The sequence below is a fragment of the Anas acuta genome, chromosome 27, assembly GCF_963932015.1.
Source record: "Anas acuta chromosome 27, bAnaAcu1.1, whole genome shotgun sequence".
NCBI classification, from domain to species: Eukaryota; Metazoa; Chordata; class Aves; order Anseriformes; family Anatidae; genus Anas; species Anas acuta.
This window is the reverse complement of record NC_089005.1, coordinates 5,126,932-5,151,757: the sequence shown is the minus strand read 5'-3', so window position 1 is coordinate 5,151,757 and position 24,826 is coordinate 5,126,932. Positions and strand designations below refer to the sequence as shown.

The 24,826-nt window shown below is 42.2% G+C and overlaps 2 protein-coding genes across 22 annotated transcripts in view; both read left to right on the top strand.

Annotated features, from left to right (window-relative positions):
• Window positions 1-7,509, top strand: part of AAK1 (AP2 associated kinase 1) — an 89,485-nt gene extending 81,976 nt beyond the window's left edge. For all 19 annotated transcript variants that reach the window (XM_068662156.1, XM_068662155.1, XM_068662157.1 and 16 more), the window contains one exon: window positions 1,284-7,509. In XM_068662156.1, the coding sequence (XP_068518257.1) occupies window positions 1,284-2,434 (1,151 nt within the window). In that variant the 3' untranslated portion in view covers window positions 2,435-7,509. The remainder of the gene's footprint in view (window positions 1-1,283) is intronic.
• Window positions 7,510-8,682: 1,173 nt separating this feature from the next.
• NFU1 (NFU1 iron-sulfur cluster scaffold) lies at window positions 8,683-23,372 on the top strand. 3 transcript variants are annotated; one of them, XM_068662190.1, is made up of 10 exons: window positions 8,776-8,837; window positions 9,380-9,496; window positions 10,524-10,630; window positions 13,637-13,772; window positions 16,347-16,413; window positions 17,231-17,345; window positions 18,474-18,537; window positions 20,701-20,875; window positions 21,684-21,772; window positions 22,513-23,372. In XM_068662190.1, the coding sequence occupies exons 1-9, from the start codon at window positions 8,791-8,793 to the stop codon at window positions 21,729-21,731; spliced, it is 876 nt and encodes a 291-aa protein (XP_068518291.1). In that variant the 5' UTR covers window positions 8,776-8,790; the 3' UTR covers window positions 21,732-21,772; window positions 22,513-23,372. The 3 variants fall into 3 exon arrangements, with proteins under 3 accessions (XP_068518292.1, XP_068518291.1, XP_068518293.1); XM_068662191.1 differs by lacking the exon at window positions 9,380-9,496 and having other exon boundaries at window positions 8,683-8,837; XM_068662192.1 differs by lacking the exons at window positions 8,776-8,837; window positions 9,380-9,496 and adding an exon at window positions 9,567-9,592.
• The last annotated feature ends 1,454 nt before the right edge of the window (window positions 23,373-24,826 follow it).

Sequence of the window (24,826 nt, the reverse complement as noted above, 5' to 3'; positions counted from 1 at the left end):
AGGAAAGATAGATAGTATTTTTGTAGTGCAACATAAAATGTTCACATATCTACACTGTCTTTATTTAGCAGTGTAATGTATCGCAGTGAATAGTTTCCCAATAAATAACAATTTTGATGCCTAATGAATGAGTACTGTGTCTTTAATTAAGAAATGGCTGAGAATGGGTTAACTTGCATACATCTACAGACTGTCAAGAAGTGCCTTGCAGCCTATGATGGCTGTGTAAGTTCAAACCATTAATCTGGGCAGAGTTTGGACATGGTAAAGTTATTTTGTCACCACAGGGGTGGTTGGGTAGTACCTTACTTTTCCATCGGTCGGTGGACACCAAACCACCTTCCCCCCCCACCCCGCCCCACCTGTTCTTCCTGCAATTCCTACTGCTTAGTTCTCATATGCCTTTTTCCTATCCTTTTGCTAACATGAGTCCAATGACATACTCCTAACCTGCCAATAGTTCTCTGAAGGTAAGATATCTTCTGTTCTGTCTGTTGTGAGTCATAAGGCAAAACTAACCCAATCTTGGGCTCCTGTAACTGGAGAAGAGCAGTTCTGCAAGCCTCTCCCTGCATTGCCCTGTTAAACCAATGCAGAACCAAGGCAGATTGCTATAGTTATGTTAGACATTTCATTTGAAATCATGGTATGGATTGTTTAAAATCACTTGTCTTGCAGTAGTTTAAAATAATGCTGCTATAGTTACCAGAATTCATTAAAAGCTACAGGCTGACATTTAGCAGATTGTAAGGCATCCCTGCGTATTTTACATGCCTGAGTGTGATTCCATGTATCTGTGGGATGGCTCACAGAAAGAGAGGCTATGCCAAGCCATACATCTGTTTATAGGGCACTCCTAAGGCGATAAGCAACAGTGCTGAATAAAATGACAAGAACAGTTTACTGAAGCTTCACCCAGGCAGCAGGGCTACAAAGTGCAAACCTCTCTGATGGTCATGGTTGTGGGTGGCACAGAAACCTCTGTGAGTGGTGCTGAGTGTGCCCATTTGTCTGTCAAACATCATCCATCTCCTGAAAACTTGTACTTGTGGTGTCCCTGAGTCGTGAGACAGTGCTGAGTTGTGTCAGCTTGTGTGCGGTAAATACCCTCCCTGGCATTTTTACTTTCTTTTATTTACCCTCCTTCTCCGTTTCATTTTCCATGTGTGGTGGTGGTTTAAATCTGAACTTCATGACATTTCTTGTGTAATAAGAACTTACACTCATTCTTATGACTAAAGAGATATGGCTTGTTGAGTAACACTCTTCTTTTGCATTTTTAGGTCTGCAGAGGGATCCAGCCCTATTTCCAGTTGTAGCTCTTGATCTCTGTAAAGGACCTTCTGGCAGTGATGGACTTGCTTTGTACAAAGGTCAGTCTGAGATGCTAGAGGTGAAAACCCAGCATAACTCAGAGGCAGACTACTTAGCAAGAGATGGTCCTTCAAGCAACAGCTCCTTCTACAGCAGTGAAGGAGAGGGGACAGACCATGAAGGAGATATTTTGGATTGTAGTGGATCCAGGCCTTTACTGATGGATTCAGAAGAGGAGGAGGAAACCTGCAAGCTGGGCCCAGGGTTCCTGCAAGCTGGACACAGGGAAAGACGGGAGGCTTCCAAAGATGCCCACTCCCAATCTTCCCAGGCCAGAGCAGGGGAGATGCCATTCCCTGCCTTCCAGTCGCACTCTGGGGAAGTTTTTAATGAACCAGATGTTTTTGCCACGGCTCCTTTCCGAAGCTCGAGAAAAGTGCCTGATGAGGTGGATGTCTTTACCAAAGCTCCTTTCATTTCCAAGAGCAATATGGCTCACAGACATCCAGAAGAAGCAGATGTGTTTCTGAGAGCCCCTTTCACAAAAAAGAAAAGCATGGAAGAGTTGACTTCTCATAGCATGCCTAAGGAACCATTCACACCTCCTGTTTTCCTAAGTCAAGCAGGCGATGTCCAACACAGAGCCAGCCCTATGTTCCAAGGCCTGGATACAGCATTTCATGGGTCCACGGCCTCGGCAAGACCTCAGTATCCCTCTGCAGGCTTTACTCAGCCGACCAATCTTCCTCCTTCTGTAAGAGCGGTGGAGGCCCAGGAGAACATCCCTTCTAAAGGTGTGCAACCCGACCACAGCGGCGTGCCCAGTGAGAGGAACCAAGGACAAGTGCTCCCACAGGAAGCCATCCTGGGCTCCATGGTTAACAAGCCTTTCCGTCCACAATCCTTGTCAAAGTACTCCCGTCACTACAGTCCAGAAGATGGGCAAGGTCTTGAAGTCAAGCCCATAGCTGCTTACAAAGTGGTTTCTCAGACCAACAGACAGGCAATAGCAGGATCTGTATCTGTTGCCCCCCTGTCTTCCAGGACTACGGAACTGCCTGACGGGGATCCTTTTGCTTCAGCACCCTTTCCTTCCAAAGCAGGAAAGCAAAAGCCTTAATCTGCTGTGAGCTGGGAGGTGTGCTTCCTGTAGAACACCTCTCATGGGACCTTGAACCTCTTAGTTGAATTGAATGACATAGCAATATATATATATTATTATTATTTGGTCAGAACTCTATTTGCAGTGATACATAGTTGAACCATTTTAAGTTATGTTAGCTAAACTGAATGCCTGGCTCTCAGGATCTTCATATCCTTTTCAATTGCTTCTTACCTTCCTCCACTCACTGCCTTCCATGCCACCCCCAGGTATTTTTAGATGCTTTTCCAAAACTGTAATATTCCATACTTTCTGGCTGGGGAAAGACGTTATAAGATGAATTAGAAGGCTTATTAATTACAGAGCAAGTCAAGCGGGACTGGCTCATGCTCTGGCAAAGAAGTGATTTCGCACGTTGAAGGGTTATTGGGACTCTGTTCCCAGCAGTGGGGGCTTCTGGAGGACAGCAAGGTGACATGTTCTGCTGCTGGTAGCACTGGCAAGCTTGGCAGCTGAGGCTCCAGGTTCATTCGCTCATGTACAGTGCATGTTTGTAGGTTTTTATGCACAACAGGCAATGTCTAGCACCAGGTCTATGCAGTGCAGAGGTGAGCAGAACAGTGGCAGCGTGCGTGCAGCACCCGTTAGCTCACTGCCATGTGCAAAGCACAGTGTGTCAGCGCCCAGAGCAGTCGGGAGGAGGACTCAGTGCCTTCCACTGCTTGTCTTTCAAATGCTCGAGAACTGAAACTTCAGCGTAGCAATGTGTCAGGCTGATACCATTGCTGTTACTAGGAAAATCAAAATATCAAGCAAAACTTTGACATGCATGTATCTTGTCTGGTTTATGCCAAAGCGTAGGACCCAGAAATTTGCTTTTGTTGTTGTGAAGGAGAGAGCTATGCATTAACACAGTATTAAAAATAAGCCTGATGGAAAAGTTTATTATGGAAATAACCTGACAGATGTCCTGATCTGCATACCTCATTTGGTGTAATTCTGCAGTGGGTGCAATCCGGTTAGACTGATATATGCTAGCAGAGAGCTTGACTCTAGATTCATCAGTTCTGCTTTTTGTTTTCTTATCAATCAAGATGAACCCAAACAAAATCTACTCACTCTTCTCTGGTAACATTTGCTCTACTTCAGAAATCTTGTGCTTCCTACCGTATTCCTAAAGAGAAAGACATCTCCCTGTTTGTTCTGCCATTGATGTAGTGAATCCCAATATGGTGTTTGGTGGGAAGATAGTCCAAAAGGTTTACTCCAGCTGTTTGTCACCTGCTGGCCACTAGGCAGAAATAAAGTAGACTTTGCTTCCCTCTCTTCACAATAATACACGGCAAAGATAAGAGCGAAACCTCCTGCCTTGGTCTTTGCAAAGTGCCTGTTGCATTGCTTGTCTTGGTCCTGCTATTTCTGGCCAGCAGCAGCTATGTATCTGTAAGTGTTGTCTGGTTTCAAAACATGTGGGTGTGGGGGCTCTTTAGGCTCGCAGTCACTCATGCCTCTGTAGTGCAGTGGTCCTACATCCTAACAGGTGCTGATGTTGCAGAATGTCTCCCAAGAACAATCTCCAGTTGTTTTGTTTGCAAGGGCTTCCTCATTGACTCCAGGAGTTTTGCCAAGCCCCTCAAAAGCCTTGCAGTGACCATTTCCCAAGTGAATTTGATCCTTATCCTGTAAGCTGGAGCCTTGCACAAAGGCTAAACGACAGATGGCCTTTGGGGCTCTCTCACAAGTGCCTTTGAGCTTTTGTGGGGGAGTTGTTGGAGCTGGCTGCTGAGGTAGTTTGCCGTGGTCAGGACCTGCTGCGAGTGGAGCAGGTTTCTGTCATGCCCTCTTCCCGATGTGCTTGTACTCAGAGAGAAGATTCAGGACTACTGTCCCACTAGGGGAGGGAAGGGATGATGTAACTCCTTGTAATGTGCTGGAGTCACACCAGCGAAAGCTGCTGCAGCCAAATTCAATTTTGGGGGGGGAAAAAAAAAAAGACACTGCCTCCATCCATAGTGTTGGCTGATGTCCAGATAATAAACATTAAAGTAACTCAGCGAGCTTGTTACAGATGCATGTGAAGACTGCTCAAACAAAGCAGAGCACATGAACAAGAACACAGTTCAGGTCTCTGGTGAATTTTCAGCCCTGCAGTAAGGAGAGGGTGGATGGAAAAGTCTGGAGCACCAGGAGATGACAAACAAAGCATGTGCAGATAGGAGTTACCGACTGTTCTGCATTCCGCGTCCCTTCCCTAGTCTGTTCCCTTCCAAAACCTAAAGTTGTAAACCAAATGTTGCTGCAGGGAGCATTCAGCATTGGGTTTACCTGGAAGACAGAGAGAGAAAAAAAAAAGTGGGACTGAGGTGTTGAAAGCCCTGGGGAGGGGACGGACAGCTCTTGGAGGCATGGAGGCTGTGTGCAGCTGGATCTCCTGCCTTGTTCTGCTGCATAGCACCGGTGTGCTGCTGCAGGTGTGTTCTTCCTGTGCTCCTCACCGCCTCTGGGCGATAAAGTGCTGCAAAGAAATTTCTGGGTTTCCCTTAAGACCTTTAGTGAAGCTGAAATTGTACTTTTTTTGCATTTTGTTGTCATTGAGTTTTCTGTTCAAATACATACCTGAGAGTGATTGACCATGCAGGTTGTTGCTGGATTGGATCAGTGAGAGATGCCAAGGAGGACCGTGATATCAAACTGTGAAATGCAGGGGATACCAAGGAGGCTAAGCATGAGGATGTAGATTTGTTTCAGCATACGGCTGTGCCGTGGCGATGCACATGGCCAGCAGGCTGAATTTGGCCTTAAGCTGTTAAATTCATTCGGGAAGCCAACAGAAGGAAGGTCAGGGCTTGGCAGTGTAGGGATGGATCTGTGCACACAGGATATGCTTTGCTGGAGTAAGCAGGTACCACATATAAATAAGATGTGGGCTCAAGGTATTACCTCTGTTAACTGGATTCATGTTCTCCTTCCTTTCTTTCTTTTTTTTTTTACTTGAAAAGTTGCTTTTGGATAATTCTGTGAAACTTCTTACGATACCACATCCAGGTGTCGCTTAACAAAAGAAAAAAAAAACTCTGGTGTGCTCACATCAGTGAGGCGGAGGTGAGCCCTGTATCGTTCAGACCTCTCTGTCCTGCGCTGCTGGCCATGGGAGGATGGGGAGCGTGCAGAGGTGCAGCTGGGTGCGAGGGCTCACCGGCAGCATGGGCTCAGGTTGGGTCAGGCTGAATTTCCAGTTAGCATTTTGGCAGCTTCTGTTCCTCAAGCACTTTATACAGAGCAAGCTAACCACGCCCCAGAAACTAATGATCCTGCCGGCATGCATCTAGTGCTTAAATGGTTTAAAAATATGTTGGGGCGATGGGGGGAGAGCTTGTTTGAATCTATGTGTGTGACCTATGAAGGAATAGGACTTCTGGTTGCAGTCAGAAAATCGAATTTCAATACCAGTTAGTCTGATACCATTCTAGTTTCCAGCCTGTATTCCTCCTAATCCTGCATGGCCAGTACTGCAGCTTCAGCGTGATGTATTGTAAGTGGAAATTTCATTTCCTTATTTTGTGAAGCTGCAGTTTCTAACGATCATGGAGTAATAGTGCTTGTAGCTTTCTTTGTCACCTAGCTGGTGATGTTAATGCAGTAAGACTGGTATGGCCTCAATGCAACATTTTAAAGTCAATTTTCTGAACAGAACCACTGGTTTCACCTTTTTTAAAGCTGTAGTAAATTCTGCCAGCTGCCCTGGGTCTCCTGGGAGACCTCATGGCCAGAAGGATGCAGTTACCACTTCAGTCCTGTGACAATCTTCGACGTGGTTCATATCCATTGCCAACTTAACTTGAATGCACTTAGAAACATAGCGCTTCAAAGCAAGTAAGCAGAGTTTCTGCATGAAAAAAAAAAGGGGGGGGGGGGGGAGAAAAGACAAGGCAACAGGGTTTGCTCTCTGTGCCTCTTTGCTGCAACATTTGCACAAGTGCACATACCGGGACCAGCCACCCCAGGGTTCGCCTGCTGCAGTATTTTTGGGCCTTCTCCCCATCTCTCATCTCGGCACTAGTTGTGTGTGGTGTTCAGTTTACAATCTTAGTCTCTTGAAGCCAGCGCACACTCAATCTGTACTGCACGGTATGCATGCAGCACGTCAGTGATGTTAAGCTCGTGACAGCAAACCCGCATGAGCAATCATGATGCGCGCTGCCTGGAGCGCATCTTCAGAGTGACTTAATCAGGCAAGACAGAGCGCGATCTGTTTAATTGCTGAACTCTCAATCACTCCAAAGTGGTAATCGGTTACTTTAACTCAGCTTCCACCAAAGACTCTTGTGTTGGGGAGTTGATTTTTTTTTTTTTTTCCTCACGGTGTTAATTTAAGGCCTTTCAGTACACCAAAAGACTCCAAAGCATTTTTAGAGCAGGTATCGTGACAGTGAAATCTTGTTCCAGTCCTGAAATGCATTCCTGAAACCCGATCAGCTGTGTTTGAGTTTCTAAAAATAAGCCCCAGCCTGTAGTTTCCATTGTGCATAGGGTGAAGGTTGTCACACATGGCTAGAAAAGTCCCGCTGAGAAGTGGGAAGGATGGTTGTGATCCGGCAATGTGCTGGTCCGCCGTCCTGACCACACTCTCTCCTGCAGCAAGGGAGAGTGAGCTGCTTGCGAGCACAGGGAGGGCAGGGGGCTTTCTGTGTCCGTGTGGTCGGTGCTGGGAGCTTGATGCAGGAAAGCATCAGGGGTTGCAACTGGTTGAGCATCTCCGCACACCACATCCAGCAGTGAAAGCAACTCCTATTGTCAGTGGAGGAGCGTTGTCTCCACGTGGAGCAGGAAGCTGGAGCTGCAGGTGTTTGTGGCCTCTGCTGACTGTGACGAGCAATCTCTGTGACTTATGTTGCAAGAGAAGTGTTCCGCTTGAACCACGTTGTTATTAAAGTGATTTGTAGCGGTCTTGGAAATACCTCTGACTTGCAGATTGGTGGAGTCAAGTGTTGCACTCCAGGTGTGATCGTCTGTGTTTCCGGTAATCATTATGAAGAAATATTCAAGTTGTAAACTTTATGTACATTCTATTAAAACTGTACCTGATTACAATACCTTGTCTCTCCTGTGCCTTCTTCTCCTTCCATGCAAAATATTTTTACTAGATACGAAGACTCATTTTTAATGAGTTCTTCCTGCTAAGGTACTGAACTCTGTCCTGGCTCTACTATTTTATCCAGCAGTTGCAAAGTCAAATTGATCTTTTAAACTGAGGATATTCCAGCTTAATGGGGGCCTTCATGGCCAGGGCAACACTGTAGTGGCACAGAGCTGTTGAGCCCCCTGCAGACACAGGAGCTGCTGCAAGGGAGGATGCGCAACAAACCCGTGCCCGAAGAGGATGCACTGCACAAGAGTGGAGGGGTCGGTGAGCCGTGGCTGACGTGCTGCACGGGTCGTCCCGAGCCATTCGCGTGTGCTGTGGGAGGCGTGAGGGGGCTGGAAATGGGTTTTGGCAAAGCACAGGGAAAGCGTGCTTGCTGTGAGCTCTGCGGCATGCCAAGGTACAGTGAATCCAGCCAATGCAGCAAGGAATCGCTGAAAGGAAGAGCTGTAAGTTTGTTCAAGGAACGTTGGTGGGACTTTAGGTTGTATTAGTTAATTGTAATGGAATAAGCAGGCATAGCTGGCCTAATGTAAGTGGCTTTCTGGTCCAAAACTGGCAGGAATATAATTGCACTAAGAGGGGGAAAAGCAGCCACACAAACTGGCGTCTCTGTCTTTCTGAAAGTGCAAAAGTCTCCTTCCTCCCAAGGGAAACTTTCCTCTCCTTCCTTATGCAACAGCCCTGGGGTCCACAGCGGCTGCAATCTGCAAAATCAAGAGCTTCCCACCCCAAAAATCACGCAATCAAAACAAGTGCACGACCTCTAACTTCCGCAGGCCCCATCTCCGGAAGGGCATTCAGAAGTGGGCTGGATTCACCGTTTCTTGTAACGTGGAAAAAATAAAACAAAATAAAACAAAACAAAACAAAACAAGGCTTTCTGTGTGTTATGGGCTTCCTCCCCAGGGGCTGGCAGTGAGGCCTGGCCCGCTCCGTGCTGCCAAAAACCGCTCATCAGAACCGACGCTGCTCCTGCCAGGTGGGTGCCAGGAGCTTGGGCACGGACAGCGGGACCTCGTCACCCTGCTGGCAGGAACAGCCCGAAAGCGTAAAAAGTGGTGGTGGGGGCGAAAATATATATATATGTGTGTGTATATATACACATATTTTTAGCAAAAACGCTGCCGCGAGGGCGGTGCGCTCTGCAGGGCCTCAGGCGGGGGGAGCAGCGGCCTCGCTGCCGCCAGGGGTCGCGGCAGTGCCTGGGGCGGGGCTGAGGAGCGCCAAGATGGCGGCCGCGCGGTGGCTCGGCGCGGCTGCGGGGCTGGGCGGCCGGTAGGTGACTGCGGAGCCCGTGGGCTCCGCGCTGCCCTGGCCCCGAGGAGGGAGCCCGGCGCTTCCCGGGGGTTCGCTTTCCCGTCTCTTCCCCGCCCTGTGGCAGCGGGCGGTACCGCGACCTCCCGGGCCGCGCCGGGCTCGCCTCGGCCTTCCCCTTCCCTTCCCCGCCGCAGCAGGGCGGCCGCGGGTGAAGTTATTTCTTCCCCTTCCTCCCCGTCGTTACAGAGAGGCGGCGAAAGGCTGCTTCTTCCCCTCAGCTCCGTTACAGCGGCCGGGAGTTAATTTCTGCCCAGCGCGGGTGTGCCGAGGGCCTCTCCCTGAGGGGCTGCTCAACCCCTGCGCCCACACCTCGGAGTAACGGGGGTGATCGCCTAAAGCGTGCACCGAGGGGTGTTTGCCCCCAAATTCCGCTCAGGAGTGGAAAGAATTTGTTAAGAGACTCTCAGGAGTGTTACCGAGACCACAAAAGTATTGTAGAATCACTTAGGTTGGAAATAGACCTTTTAGAGCTTTTCTTTGTTTGTCTCCCCCACCCACAGCTGGAAGGTCAGTTTTGTGAGGAGAGACTTTCTGCCTGTTCCTGTGCTTGAGGAATCTGTACCTGGGTGTAGTGCCTCTCTTCTGCTTTCTGACCCCCAGAGAGAATTTCTTCCCCAGTAAGACCCCCTATGGATGTGATTTATTTCATCTGCGTGTTTCTCCCATTTGCACCTGATGAGGAGAGAAACCAAATGATAACTAATGGTTTGCATGTTAGTATTTATCTGAGCTAGTTTTGACACGAGGGGAATTTGGTTCCATTTTCCAGTTTTCACTTTGCTCTGAAACACTAAGGCTTCTAGCGGCACGTGGAAAAGACCCCCACCACAAACACACCTTCAGCCCCCCCATGCTGCCCGTGGCATTTGGCTGTCCCTTTGTTCAGATGGTCATGTCTTAGTTACAGGATAGGAATTTACATGTGAAACAAAGTATTTGTAGCTGCTGGGTGTGCATGAATTTACGGAAATTGGATGTGTAGGTAAGCGTTTACACTCTGGAAAGCTAGGTCTGTTACCATGTCACTCTGCATTGCTTACATGTAGGTAATAGTGTTTTTGTCTTTTATCCAAATGCTGTCCAGATATTCATTCTTCTGAAAGAATTGTTTGAGTAAAAGTAGCCATTGTGTTATCTTTTTAGTTTGTCTTGTATATTCTAAGAGCCATATTGGAGGACTTTGACCAGCCAAACCAGCCAGAGTAAAGCAGTAAATCTGGCCTTTATTTTGCCTTAGGTGCTTGGAGTTTGGGCTCATCTCAGCTGTCTGAAATGTTCAGAAAATTAGGTAATTTGTCCAAGTTAGATGTCCAGGTTCTTGGTTGGCACTTCTTCAGTGGGCTCCTCTTGGGTGACCTTCCTTTTTGTTACAGATATGTAAGGCAATTTGTCTGTCTTTAGTGACTGTGAAGGAGTCTAGATTCCAATGTTACATCTACTGAGCAAGAGAGAGCATTGAAGAGGGGGAAAACTAAGGGGCATTTCATAGTCTAACCTATTGGCTTGCTACTTTGAATCAAGGTAGATGGGTGTCTTGCTGGGTTCTGGGGATTCTTGGAGCATGTGAAAAAAATTTCTTTGGGATATTGGGGATGTGCAAACTTATAATTTGGAAATTTTAACAAAACTATGATTTTTCTCTAGGTTTTGTCGTACAATATTAAAAGATCATAATTTGGCAACTAAGCTGCCTTTCCACCAACTTGCACAAAAGAAGTCATTTCCTCCATCTGCAGTATTGCATAATACAGGTAAATACAAGCTAAAATCAGTAGATTAATGCGCTGTGGGATTTTATGTCTTGTGTTAATAATGAAAGCCCACTCTTTTTCGAAATGTGAGTGTGATAAAATTTCCTGGGGGGTTTCCTAGGTGGTTTTTAGTGAAGTACTAGCACAATTGGACATTTGAAGCCCAGGAAGAAGACGTGCATGGCTTGATTTCTGCTTGATTAGATGTGTGTTCTTTATGGCATTCATCTGCCAAGATCTGCAAGGGACTTTGGCATAAAATAATATTTGGGCTTTGCTGCATTTCTTAATTTAAATTTTGTCTTAGTGTAGTTGTATCCCTCATGAGAGACTTCCTGTAACCCTCTGTCCTGCGTCAGCTCCTTAGCTCAGCAAGATTAAGCTGCTGCCTATTCCAGCAAGGATGAAGGCAGAGCCTTCCATATTTAGACCTATGATGCTTTCTTCTTTTAATTTTTCTCCCCTTGAATCTGCACCCATGGGTGCATTAACGTAATTCTCCATTAATATCACCTGCAAGGGTAACTTGGTATTACACAGAAAAAGCAGTGGTTAAGATTGAGTTTGTTGTTCCTAACAGCTTTTTGGAAGGCTGTATGCTCAGCAAAAAGAAACAAAAGTCTGTGAAACTTGCAGTGCAGAAAAACAGTGTGCTTTTGCACCTGCCTGAGGGATTTAGCATTTAGCAGCTGCTTTCTAATGCTGTAGCAAAGAGTTTAAGGGAAAACAAAACAAACGAAACAGAAAAAAACACTAAGTTTATTTTTACTTTTGATTTCAGAGCAAGCTTAATCCTACCTGGTACGGCAGCATGGTTTTTATTTCAGTTCTAGCCATGTAGTTGCAACAGGTGCACTTTGACTTGATGTTTTACCTGCTTCTGCAAGTGTCCTACTAAAGTCTGCCTCTATTTGGTATTTTTTCACCTCGAGCAGCTGGCAGATCAGAATAATAAGAAAACATACAGCCTCCCTTAGAGGGCTGAAAGAAACAATGCAGATGTTAGCTGTAAATACAGCCAGTTACCAACAACAAATTCTGAATGAGTTATTCACAGTTGTGCAAAGAACTCCAGGTGGATTAATGATTAAAAAACCTGGCCTTGGTAAGGTGGATCTTCAGCTGCTGAAGATATGTGCAAAATGCAGTGTCTACCCACCTGGGCACCTCTTCTGGGAGGTGCTCTTTGTGGTGTAGGGTGTTTGAGATACTAATGTGAACACTAAACGATAGCTTTTAGTGATCCATGGCTTTCAAAAAAAGTGGCAGAACGTATTTTATTTACACCATCCATATCCCCTGCTGCAAGCTACTTGTGACTATGCTGTTGTGCTGGATGTGATTTTGGATGCCAACGGACCTGGAAGATGAGCAGTTCTTCCATACCCACAGAGAGAGCTGACGAGTCACTTGTTCTATCAGGACTGTTCCTTTCGTGTTGAAAATAAGTACTTCCATGCTAAGCCTGTTTTCTGTTTATAAAAGAAGTAGTATCTGAGTACTTGGCCATTGTGTACGTTGGAGTCAAATGGGTTGTTGTGATGAGAGACACATGCAGTAACAATCTGGCAATTTATAAATACTGTGATTTGTCATCTAATGCTAGGGAGTCAAGAGCAAAATGGCAGTTTAGGAAATGTGTAAGCTCGTTCTGTTGCTTTAAATCCTTCTTTTTGAAGCTATGTGAGCCAGTTTCTCCAGAATAATTTCTTTATAAATATTATTTACTAGATATTTTGGGGTTTAAAATGCATTTTTTCTTTGCTGTGTGTGCATATTTAATTGAATTATTTCATGTGTAGGAAGAGTTAGAAGGAGAACTAGAAAGAATTAGAAGGAGTGGGACTGTCCCTACCTGATGTTGGGCTTTAGTAGAACATCAAGCATGTGCTGCATGGACACGTTTACAGGAAAATACACTGTTAAACTTACACCATCAGATGCAGAATATTGAATTTTTATTTCAAATCAGTTTTGGCTTTTTTTTTTTTTTTGTAATGAAAGAAACACCTACACCTCAAAATGAATATTAGTAAAAATTTATCTTTACTGGTCTTACCATTTAATTTTAAATTTGGGGGTTGGTTCAATTTCTACAACACAAGTGACAGTGTGTAGTAATTCACCCTCAGATGAATATTAAAAGAAGGCATGGTTACTGTAACTGTAAAGCTGAAAGACAAAAAAAAAAAAAAAAAAAAAAGAAAAAAAAAAGTCTTATATCACAGAATCATCTAGGTTGGAAAAGACCTTCAAAATCACCAGGTGCAAGCATCAACCTGACCTGCCAAGTCTCATCACCATCCTGTGTCCCTTAGTGCCCTGTCCACACACCTCAAATACCTGCAGGGACAGTGACTCTACCACTTCCCTTGGCAGCGTGTTCCAAGGCCTAACCACACATTCCTTCAGGAAGTTTTTCCTGATATCCAACCTAAACTTCCCCTGGTGCAGCTTGAGACTCTTTCCATGAAATATATATGTGGAAATGTATTTCCGTATAGTGTTTCTTCAAGAGAGGGTTAGTGAAACTTACACTGAGCCTTTACTTTGAACAGGAAGTGATAATGCTGGACAGGGATCTTACAGCATTTGAATATTTAAAAACAAAAAAAAATAAAAGAACTGACCACAGCAAAGGTATGAAGGTTGCTATCTCTTGGTCTCTATAGAAAGTGAGGATGGTGCGAGCCTCACACCGTTTGATACTGTTGTAGTCAGCTGCCTTTTAGTAAATACAAGTTAGCAAAAGAAGCAAAGACAAGATTCTATTTATCTTGTTTCCTATAAGATAATGTTACAATGTTTGTTAGTCTGGATCTTTTCATGTATTCCTGTTTATCATTGGTGCACAGACTGCTGTTGGTAATAGCACAGTGAGCCTTCAGTCTTCGCTTGCCAAGTAATCAGGAAATTGGAATCCTTGACTTCCATTTAAGCTATTTAGGTTTGATTACATTAACTTTCTTCTTTTTTTTCCTTTTTTTTTTTTTTTTTAATTTCCAGTAAGATGCATGTTTATTCAAACTCAGGACACACCAAATCCAAATAGTTTGAAGTTTATTCCAGGCAAAGAAGTACTGGAGTCAAGGACGATGGAGTTTTCCACACCTGCTGCAGCATTTTGCTCACCTTTAGCAAGGTATTATTAAGCACATCAAAGTTGGATGGGGGGGAGCAATGGGACAGGGCAGGACACACCAGTGTGGGCTGTGTGTTTACAACTGATGTTTTAAATGCAGCTTCTGATTGTCCTGCACCTCAGTATACTCAGGAGCAGATTGGTTGGGTTTCGGTTTTTGGTGCTTCTTTACTTGAGCATAAAATTGAAGCTGGGAAGATTGTTGCTATTGAAGTAGTCTTTCTGCATGTTTGTGCTCCCTATGGCTCTGTCAAAGCAGAATGCATCATCGTCTGGTTTATGCAGCTGGATTGAATGGCATTGTAAGTCCAGGATTCTTGAACAGTTGCTGCATCATAAGTAATACCTCTGGCCCTGATTTTGCAAAACTGCTCCAATTGGAAGATTCCTAATTCCAGGAGTTACTCAGAAATCATGCAAGTTTTCAGAATTGGGAAATACACAACATAAGGAAGTGAATACTCCCCAAATGCTATGAATTAAATGTAGTAGGTTGCTTTGGCAGTTGTTAGTGTTAACCTGAACTTCAAAACTGGCATTATAAACCTTTTCCTTCCAGAAAGGTTTAAAATATTTCATTCAAAGGAATGCGACCAAATTTGGCCAACTCTCTCAGGCTGAATTTATAACAAGTCTTGGAAGTTGCAGCTTTCAGGACCAAAATATGTAACCTGAAGTAAGAATCACTAAGCAGGTAATTCATTCATATCATCATGGTGTAGAAGGGGCTTGGAGCATCGTCACAAGTTTCTCTGTAAGTATTTGGAAGCATCTATTTTTCTTCTTTGCCATTAGCCTCTGAATATAAACTTTCCTTTATCTTGGAGAATAAAACTTGGAGAATAAGGTTCAGAAAGGCTGCAATAAGTTCTGTCCAGAGGTCCTAAATTAAGTCATCTTTGTGTATACTGGAAGAACTGTATACCAGTAGAACTACTTGATGTGATCTGTCCAGGAAGCATGGGGTTATCAGATATACAGCTCAGTGCTTCCAAAGGTCTTTGGTAGCATTGTTTGAGAGCAAACAGGATCTTTACAAGGAAAGCTCTGTGACTTAGAGTAACAAATACAGTGTGAAAGGTTTTCCAGGACATCACAATGCGTTACTACAATGCTGAAACAGTAGGATCTGATTATGCCAAAGTACATCAGGTTGCAAAGCGCAAACTGCTGTCAGAAAGTGTCTTTGTGTTGTCATACATCTGCAAACAGACATTTTCATCAAAGACAATGTATGTGCTAGAGTGTGGACTGTGGCAGGGAAGCTTATGTGTGTTGTGCAGGTTAATGGAATAAAATGTCTGTATGTATTCATGAACCATATATTACATTTTTTGTAAATGGAATAATAGTTTATTTTAAAATGAAATATTTTCCAAAGAAGTAATACAAGTTTTTAGAAGGTGAGAGAGGGATGAGAAGTATTTCATTGATCTTAGATATTTTGGTGCACTCTTAATTTTGTTGTTTCAGTAGCTTTAGAATCTGGTTGATTTAATGTTGTAAAAACATGCTGCATGCATAACTTCTGCGTGTGGAAATTCAGATGGGTATTATGAAATCTCTTCTGTCATTTTTTTCATCACAAATACATTTGTGATAAGATTTCTGTTTCCTGCATTCATTGTGGTTTTTGATGTTTTCCAGTCTTTTGAAATAGTATCTTTTCTTCTTCTCTCAACTATAACAACAAAAAAAAAAAAACTTACAGCCTTTTGACAGGTTTAACTCTCAATGCTTCTTATTTAGAATGTGTTTTTACTTTATTTTTTAACTCTCACAAGTAGCATTTTATGCTTACTCTGTACATTAATTTGTTGGGTTTTAATGAAGTGTTTGTGGAAAAGGGTCTTTAGACTCATTCTGCTTTTTATACTTAAAATATTATCAAAAGGGTGCTCTTTCCTATCATCTGTGTTGCTTTGGATGTGTGCTAATGTGCCACTGGTGCTGGAAACTGTATGGGGCCATCTCAAGCAACTCAGAATGAATGCTAAATCTCCAAGTTTTTATATGCTGTAAAAATGGCTAAAATATACAAGATTGCTCACAATGTGAGTTAGTGTGTTAAAGCCTTGCGAACCATTTGGCACTAATCTTTTCAGAGAATGGCAATGGTTGTCATTTTTTCCAGTGAAATTGAAGGCAGTTTATATTGAGCTCAGTTACTTAAATAGCTTGCTTTAAGCAAAGGAACTTTTCCTTGAGTTTGCACTCATCCTTCATGAAACCATAGGTACCAAGTGGTTTTGATGATGATCAGATATACCTTTATACATAGAATATTATTTTGCCTCCAAAGAAGGTTTGGAGAGAGTAACTCTCTTCGCATATATTGTGGAAAAGTCCTGAAAGTTCACTTTGACTACCCACGCTGTTTCACAGCAGGAGCTCCTGGCTGTGCTGTAGGTGAATTAGATGATTGGATGCCAGTTTGTCATAATGGTTCCACTCTTTGTGCTTGTTTCTGTCTGGAAATGTATTTTAGAACTTTTTTTTTTTTCTGTGAATGAGTAAATAAATTGTTAGGAATTTGGCTGAAACATTTGTATTTTTTGTTTGTTTTCTTAACAGGCAATTATTCAGAATTGAAGGAGTTAAAAGTGTTTTCTTTGGGCCAGACTTCATCACAATCACCAAGGTAAGCACAACATACGTTCACATGTGCTGAAACATGACCCGAGATTCACCTGCCACGTCAATGGCCACAGGCAGACTCTTGTTGAGAGATAAGTAATGAAAGTACCAGAGGCAATAGTCACAAGGGCATTAAGGGAAATGCTGGTTATATTTAAAAAATAAAATTCACCATGTGTGGATAAGCACTGGAATAGGTTGCCTGGAGAAGCTGTAGATATCTTGTCCTTGGAAATGGTCAGTGTTTGGCTGGAGGAAGCTTTGAGCAGCCTGGTCAGGTTGGAAGCTGGCTCTGCTTCGAACGGGCGGTTGGGCTTGGTGACCTCCCGAGAACACCTCTTGCGAGGCAACTGCGTGACCGGAACGAGGTGCGATGCAGGCAGTGCTGTGTTTACTGAAGGTGTGGCACTCAGTGTCAGCAGAGATAAGGTCACGTGTAGGAACTGTGCAGTTACGCTCCTGCTGTATGGGGAGCCCTGGACAATTCAGTGAATTATACTTTGGCTCAAAATGAAATGGAACCATAACAAACTTGAGTCTTTGGTATGTTTTTTTTTTTTTTTTTTAAAAAAAAAAGTCAAGTAATGTATTTAGGAAACTTTATTTTTCACTTTTTAGCTAATCTAACAGCACTTGGCTTGCAAGCAAGGAAACCTTTCTGATGATTATTCTGAGTCTTAAACATTTTTGGCAAAGCTGGACTTGCACATGAAACCTGAGAACCTTTATGATGTTGTTAACATAAGAGGAATCCCTATCTAATTTTATTATTTTTAGGAAGCAGATGTTCTGTTTAATCACTTTTCTCCTGATTCTCATAGGAGAGTGAAGACCTGGATTGGAACTTGCTGAAACCAGATATTTATGCAACTATAATGGATTTCTTTGCCTCTGGTTTACCTGTAGTTACTGAAGAGGCGCCTAGGACAGATACAGGTAAATCAAATGCTTAAGGAAGCGGCCAACAGCCACTGGGTTTAGTCTGGGTGATATCTGAGCTTCCATTTATCCCACAGAAAAGCATGCAACAGAACTTAAAGTGAAAGCTGCTAAAGCTTAACACAGGAAGGAATTTTCAGAACACACATGTTCTAGCAGAAGAAATGCTGAACTGTCTAGAAGAGTTGCTTAAGCCTAAGTACGAAGCCTGATTTTCATCAGTTGGAGTATGAGTGTGCCTTCACAGGAGCTATGCTGAGCTATGTGTTTTGACAGCATGGCCCATGTTCTGCTGTACTTTGTGTGCAAGAAATATTTATGCAAGTGTCAAGGCTGTGTTTAGAAAGCTACTGGGTGTTGCTGCACATCCTTTCCACGTGGGCACCTACAAGGGTTTTCATTTCCCCTCTTAAATCAGAAGGGAGTGTCCAGACTTAACATCCATTTGTTAATGATAGATTTACAGTTTTACATGAACAAGAAGTGCTTATAAGTCCTTTCCAAGCTGTAATAGAAAATAATTAAGACTAACTTATATTTTGAGGCAAGGACAGTATTTTGTCTTGTATTTTTGTTTGCAACTTAACAGCTTGTACAGTTTTTCCTTACAGTTTTAAGGCAGATGATTACTATAATTCCCCTCTACTCTTCTCTGTCTGGATTTCATTTCAATATTAAGATAGGCTTTATTTTATTTGAAAAAGTTATTTCAAAAATGCTTCTGTGAGACTAACACGGAGCCTGAAATTGTGCTGGCCTTAGCAGAAAGAATGAATCTTCTGAGGACCCTGCCTTAACCCATGCTTCCTACCAATGAATGGTAGTTGCTTCCTTTTCTTTTTCTTCTTTTTGTGTGCTGTCTTCGCTGTTGTAAAAGGTGGCGCTGCTGTTAAGGCCTTTGCTTGGTACTTATGAGCCAATGTTGTTTTATGTCAGTCACTGCCTGGTATGTGAATGTGGATGATGTGGATAAAGATACATACATGGAGGTAGATGTCCACCTTTGGTTTCAGTCATCTCAGCAATGGTTTTATGCTATTTCATTCTGCTATTATGGTTATGCAGTGTTAGTAATCATAACAAACTTCTATCCATGTTCTGATCTGCATTTTTTCTTTTCCAAAGCTCCATCAGAAGAAGATGATGAAGTAGTATTAATGATTAAAGAACTGCTGGATACAAGAATAAGGTAAACCAACATTGCTGCTAGATGGATTGAGATAGGCTTGGTTTGGATTTATTTAGAGAACAGTCTACATGTATTTTTCTCTGGGTATGTGTGATTTCACAGTTCAGTATCTAGTGTGGGGGTTTAAATGCAGAACTGGCCGGAGTTGTGAATGCTGTTTACTCTAACTAAAAATTTTCTATCTATTTTTCCTGCAAACCGTGTACTGAACAGAGTCCGTGTTACCGAGTGATTGCAGAATAGTGTAGAGTCTTACCCTCTGGAGTGCATTTAAGCAGCATTTAAGCTTTTAAGCATTGTGTTTAACCCAGTTATTTCTAAATAATGAAAACAACGCAAATAAGCTTCATTTTAACAGTGGCATCTTTCTTTTTTCTTCTGTTACATTCATCTCTGTCTTATACTGGTCCTTCCCTTCCAAGTATTCCAAAGTAGGTTATATTATTTCTTGTGTCATAGTTCAAGAAAAATTTACTAGCAGAATCCCCTTGCTGTCTGGTCTTCATCGGATTTTTATATTATTTTATATTATTTTTATATTATTATTTTGTATGTTTTTATACTCTGCTCTAGTTTTATTGATATTTTAGCATGATTTTAATTTAGAGTCTGGTTGTAACTAATGAAGTCTCAAGAGTGGCTGTGGATTGCGTTGTTTACCTGGAGAATATTTTTATGTTCATTAATTGCTTACTAAAGTGAACTGAAAGGAATAATCAACTTGACATTTTAGGTGCAGTGTTTAGTCTAACACTGGTTGGTTTCTCTGAAAGGAAAGAGGGAGAAAAGCAGAAATAAGATGGAACATTTTTTCCAAAGTGTATTGATGTATGCACTAAGTGTTGAAACATGTCACTGAATTACGCTTTTGTGTAAAACCATGACAGAAAGTAGCATTCAGTAAGTCTGGCTGGGCTCGGCATGTGGTCATTTAAAATACGTATGGTATTTTTGTCCTTGAGTTACCAGCAGCCCTTCTTAAAATTCACAGAATTTCTGTCAAAATCACTGGTTCTTTCCACCTTTTTCTTTCTTTCTTCTCCTCCCTGGTGGACCAAGAAGCTGTTGATGAGAATGTTAGCAGCAGTGCATCTTACTTCATTATACAGCAGGGTAGCTGATGGAAACCATATACAAGCCAGTGGTACATACAGAGCCTTATTGTTTGGTGAATCAAAAATATGTGCAAAAATGTTGTAAGAAGGCACAGGAAAGAAGGAATGGAGATCTGAAAGTTTCTTACTCCCTTGCAGAGTGTTTTAAAAAGTTAATTTAAAGTTTTTTTTTTTTAAAAAAAGAGGAATTTTTATTCACATTCTTTGACTTTCTGGAATTGAGATAATTAGCTGTGGTGAGCAGTTAATAAATGTGTCAGATTCATAGGTTATTCTGTTAGGAGTGTAGCTCTTAAAAAGAGTTATTTTGGAAATAAGCATAAAAGCTTCTTTTAGAGTAATGGGATGGTTTTAGTTTGGTCTGGAAAAACGTTGCTATGGGGATGCAGTTACAAGGCTGGTCATTTGTTGTTTGCAAAAGACCAGGCTGCAGAAATGCCATGAGTACTGGGTTATAATCATAAAAGATGCTGGTTTCTTCACCCACTTGCAGAATTAAGCTTTTATATAGTTGGAGTTTGTTGTGTGTTCTATATAAACTACAGTAAGCTGTGTATTTATTTATGGAAGGATGTAAGGGCTGTTTATCCCTGTCCCTAGTCATGTAACAGATGCACATGCATCATATAGTGGACATACACCTATTATATGATGAAAGTCACCTGGATTTTGGTGCATAATTGAGGCAAGCATCATCACATGTGGAGAGGGCTTTGCAGGCTGGATCAAGCTCTGCTCTAAGGTGCTTAGAGCAAAGATTTTCTTAGATTCTTAGAGCAAAGAATTTCAACTATTTCTTTGCATGTTACTGTATGCATTGCAAATATGTTTTGCTTAATATCCAATAAAAAGACTGTAGCCATGAATGTGAGAGTCCAGCAAAATATGAATTGTGGGAAAATTTAATCAGGTGGTCGTAGAGAAAGAGGGTTGCCGTAGTTACGCAAAGAACTGGTATGCTAGAGTATGTTAAATTGAACTCTTCTTAAGATTCCTAGAATGAAATTTGTTTCAGCTACACTTTAAATTGAGTGTCTTGTTCCATCAGGCCAACAGTGCAAGAAGATGGTGGCGATGTTATTTATAAAGGTTTTGAGGATGGGATTGTGCAGCTGAAGTTGCAGGGTTCATGCACCAGCTGTCCCAGTTCCATCATCACCCTGAAGAATGGGATACAGAACATGCTCCAGTTTTACATCCCTGAAGTAGAAGGCGTTGAACAGGTGGGTTGGTGTGAGATAACAGCTGATTTTGTTTAAACTGGGGGGGGGGGTTAAGAACGAGAAAAAAAGAAAAAAAATAAGACAGGGTCTTTCTGCCTTTCCAGCATGCCAGGTTGGCAGTTTAAGCAAAAGAATGGGATATATAACTATAATTTTTGTAAGCCAGAAGCTGTGCCTTAGCAAAAGATTTGGCGCTTTGGCGAAGTCCTGTATGTGGGGAAGGACAGCCCCTTGCACCAAGATGTGCTGGATGCTGCCTGTCTGGGAAGCAGCATGGCTGCAAAGGACTCGGGGCTCGTGGTGGACACCAAGTTGAGCATAAGCCAGCAGTGTGCAAAGAAGACTGACGGTGTCCCTGAGTGGTGCCAGCAGGCTGAGGGAGGTGATCCCTCATTGGGTTCTCTCCAGCATGTGAATCTCCTTCTTTGCTGAAGAGCCCAGAACTGTTAGACAGTGATTATTACCTTTGTGCTTTGGTGATTTTTTTGTGGTAGCAAGGGACAAGTTCTCATCCCGTCCAATGTAGATTCTTTTGCTTTTTCATTAAAAATCTGATATGCTGCAGTAATTCTAGTGGGCTCTGTAGTAATGTGACCAGCTCCTGTTATTTCAGCCATATTTCCATATGGTATTTTTGGTTGAAAGCTTTTTTTTAATTTTTTCGTGTCACCATTGTTATTCAGTGATATAGAACAGCTACTCTTCCCCTTGAGTCCAGCAAGGATTTAATGCAATAAATTCTCTACGCAATGCTACAGGACTGAGAGTTTGCACTGTTTACCTAAGCTACTTCTGGATTTGTTTTCAGGTTGTTGATGATGATGATGACGTGGAGAAAGAAGCAAATTCTACTTAAGCTAGCATCATCTATGGCCAAATAAGTATTTATTTCTCGTGGTATGTAAATCAGCCTTGTGCTGAGAAACAACCAAATTTGACTTTCTTGCCAGAAAAATAGTTGTACTTCTGTTGGTGAAAATGTCTCCTCAGTTTAAGCAATTTGTCCACTAATTTATTAAATGCCCTGCATTGAAATGGCAGGCTTCTAAAAATGGTGATATATCTCTTCATTGTTCTTCCATACAGAAATTTCAAGATTTTTTAAAAAAGAGGGGGCAGAAGTAAAGTTTCTTGACTTTATTTTTATGCAATAGAAATATTAAATATTTTTTCCATTGCTGTATAAACGGGTGATTCAGGAAGATTACTTCTATCAAGTTCTAATAAAAAGCTTTTTTATGTCAGTTTTGTGTGAAAAGTAACCCATAACTTCAGCTCTTAATTTTAGAGGATGCAATATTGCCATGATTTGTGAAAGTTATCTACTTGTTTGCTACCACTGCACATGTAATAGCAACAGAAACAAAGTGAATTGTTTGTTTTAAAAAACACATTTTTAAATAAATATTAAAAAGTGATCCATGTCAACTTCAGTAAGTAGCAAGACTAATTAGCTTACTTAAAGTAAAATTGTTCAGCCACCATTAGTGGTCTGTTTAAACTTGCAAAAGATGATCTCTCTACATAATACTCCTACATCAAGATGAATGTGCAATGCTTAAGGGCACAAATTACATTTGTAGGATAGCAAAGAAAATGAATGTGTTTACCTATGCAATATCCTGTTCCTTCTACAGTGCCAAAGACTGCAGCTGATGTGTAACTTGGCTGCCCTGGCTAAGTGAGGGGAGGACGTGGCAGAGCAGAACACACTCCAGTTTTTGAGACTATGGGAAGAGAAATATTTATTGTTCTGAAATTGAAATACGTAAATCAGGCTTTGCAAGTACTTCTGTTTATTTCTTGTGCGTGTAGGACTTAATTTCTTCCTGGTGCCTAGCGTTAGCAGATGGCTTGCCTAATGGAGATAGTATTTCTTCTTTGTGTTGCCACAGTTGAGCTGAGTTTGCGGTCATTATTTGGCTTATGGTTATAGCAGTGTTCCCTGCGTGCAAGGATTTGACAGCCTCTGGTATATTTCCTGTTACCCTCCTTGCCAGTGTAATTCCACCGAGTCTCTTAAATGGGATCAATTAAGTCAGTGGAGAATCTTATATAGCATGCCAGATCAGCATGTGGTAACAATAAACTTCATATTACTTGTTGGAAATTTGAAAATAAATATTTTAGCAAAATATTTCTTTAGCTTTCATGTAGAGTAATGACCTACTGTTATTTAAATTACCCACTCTGGATTTAGGAATTGGTTTGAAATTACCATGTTTTCTTCAACTTCGCTACAAAGTTCACAGTGCCTGATCTTACAAGTTATATCAGTGACAAAATTCCCCTTGAGGTAGGCTCATATTATCCAAGAGAGCTTATGCAAACTTTATCACCATGTTCATCAGCAAAGCATAGAATGGCAAGTAATGTTTCTCGTTTGTCAAAAACGGAGCTTTTTTAGGTCTTATTTGTCAATTCAATGCATTATATATGTCAGAACATAAGCAGCAAAGTAGCTGATCTGTATGTTAAATAAAAATGTATCTTTTCAGGTGTTGTCTTTATTCTTCAATTAAGCAGTACTAATTTCTTTCAGGTACAGTATGGATCCAGTTATGTTGTTGTCTGTTTCCGGTCTTGTTTTTAATGGGGTTTTGATTTGTACAAATAGGACCAAATTAAGCCTGCATGTACTGAGGATGAAGATTAAGCATCTTGTGACTGAAAAGATCGCATGTCCAGCACATGCCCTGTGTGTCCTCAACAAAGTTTTTCAAGCTGTTGCAGAGAGATGTTAAGGCCTGCACCCCCTCCCCCTCTATCTGTTCTGTCCCACAGCAAAGTAAGCTTTCTAGATCAGTGCTTGTCCTGCATGAAGTGACGGAGGGGCTCTCTAGCTCTGGATAAAGAGAGCGGGGGCTGAGTGCCATTTCATACTTTGTAGGACCAGCCCTTGCATTCAGTACTGCTGTAACCACTGAGATCCATTCCTCAGTGACACGGGAGAGGACTGGTTCAGGGGGATGAGACAAAATTCAACTCCATCTACAGCATTAGCAATAACCATAAATTCTGATCTTATGACAGCCCAATAGGGTAGAAACATCATATTGTTAGATTGTGCGAGCCTTCCGATCTCAATGGAAAAGCTTAGTTAATGGAAAGAAGCCCCGATGGTGAGGGGCTTCCTCCTGCCTCCTCCTCCCACCCAAAAACCTTTTGCATTCACAGACAGAGGCAGAAAGGGGAATATAGCAATGACTGTTCAATGCTTACAGTGCTTAGCCTACGAGTTAATGAGGTATCCAGTGGGCCAGTGTCCTCTGGGGTAGTACAGTGTATGGTGTTCTCTGTGCTTTTTTTTTTTTTTTTTTTTAAAGAGGGCCCTTCAGTTAGGGGAGCTGGGAAACTACTGTGCTGTAACATTCAGGTCAGCAAGGTGGTTTTGACTGTTCAGTTTTTCTAAAAATTGCAGCCAGTCATTACAATTAAAATAGTAATGACTGCATATTCTGGTACTATTTTTTTTAAGAAGAGAAAAAGTATGTTGGTATCTTTGCTGTGTAAAATTAGTATGCCATTCAGTGATTTTTTTCACCACTTTCAGATAGAGAAAATAAAAAAATCATTTATGTTTCCCAAGTTATTCTAGTGCTCTGTTACAGAGGTTGATTATAGCCATCTAAACTCTCTGCCTTGAACCTGTTTACAGGTGGAGATGTGCTTTTGATCAGGATGTGATTCATTCTATGCTTCAAGAAGAAAGTAGCCTGTTTGTCTTTTAGGCAGTCTCCTGATAACACTGTTTTATATGGTATGAGGCAATCAACAGCCACAGCCTTCGCTGACAGGATTTATGGAGCAGGTGCTGTCAGCATACCAGGAAGAAACAGCTGACATTACCTGATGTTAATATTCAACATGTGTCATATTAGTAATCACAAAATATGCATTTTTCCAGGAGGTGATAGGTGCAGTTCATCCAGAATTTGGGACCTTAGCCAG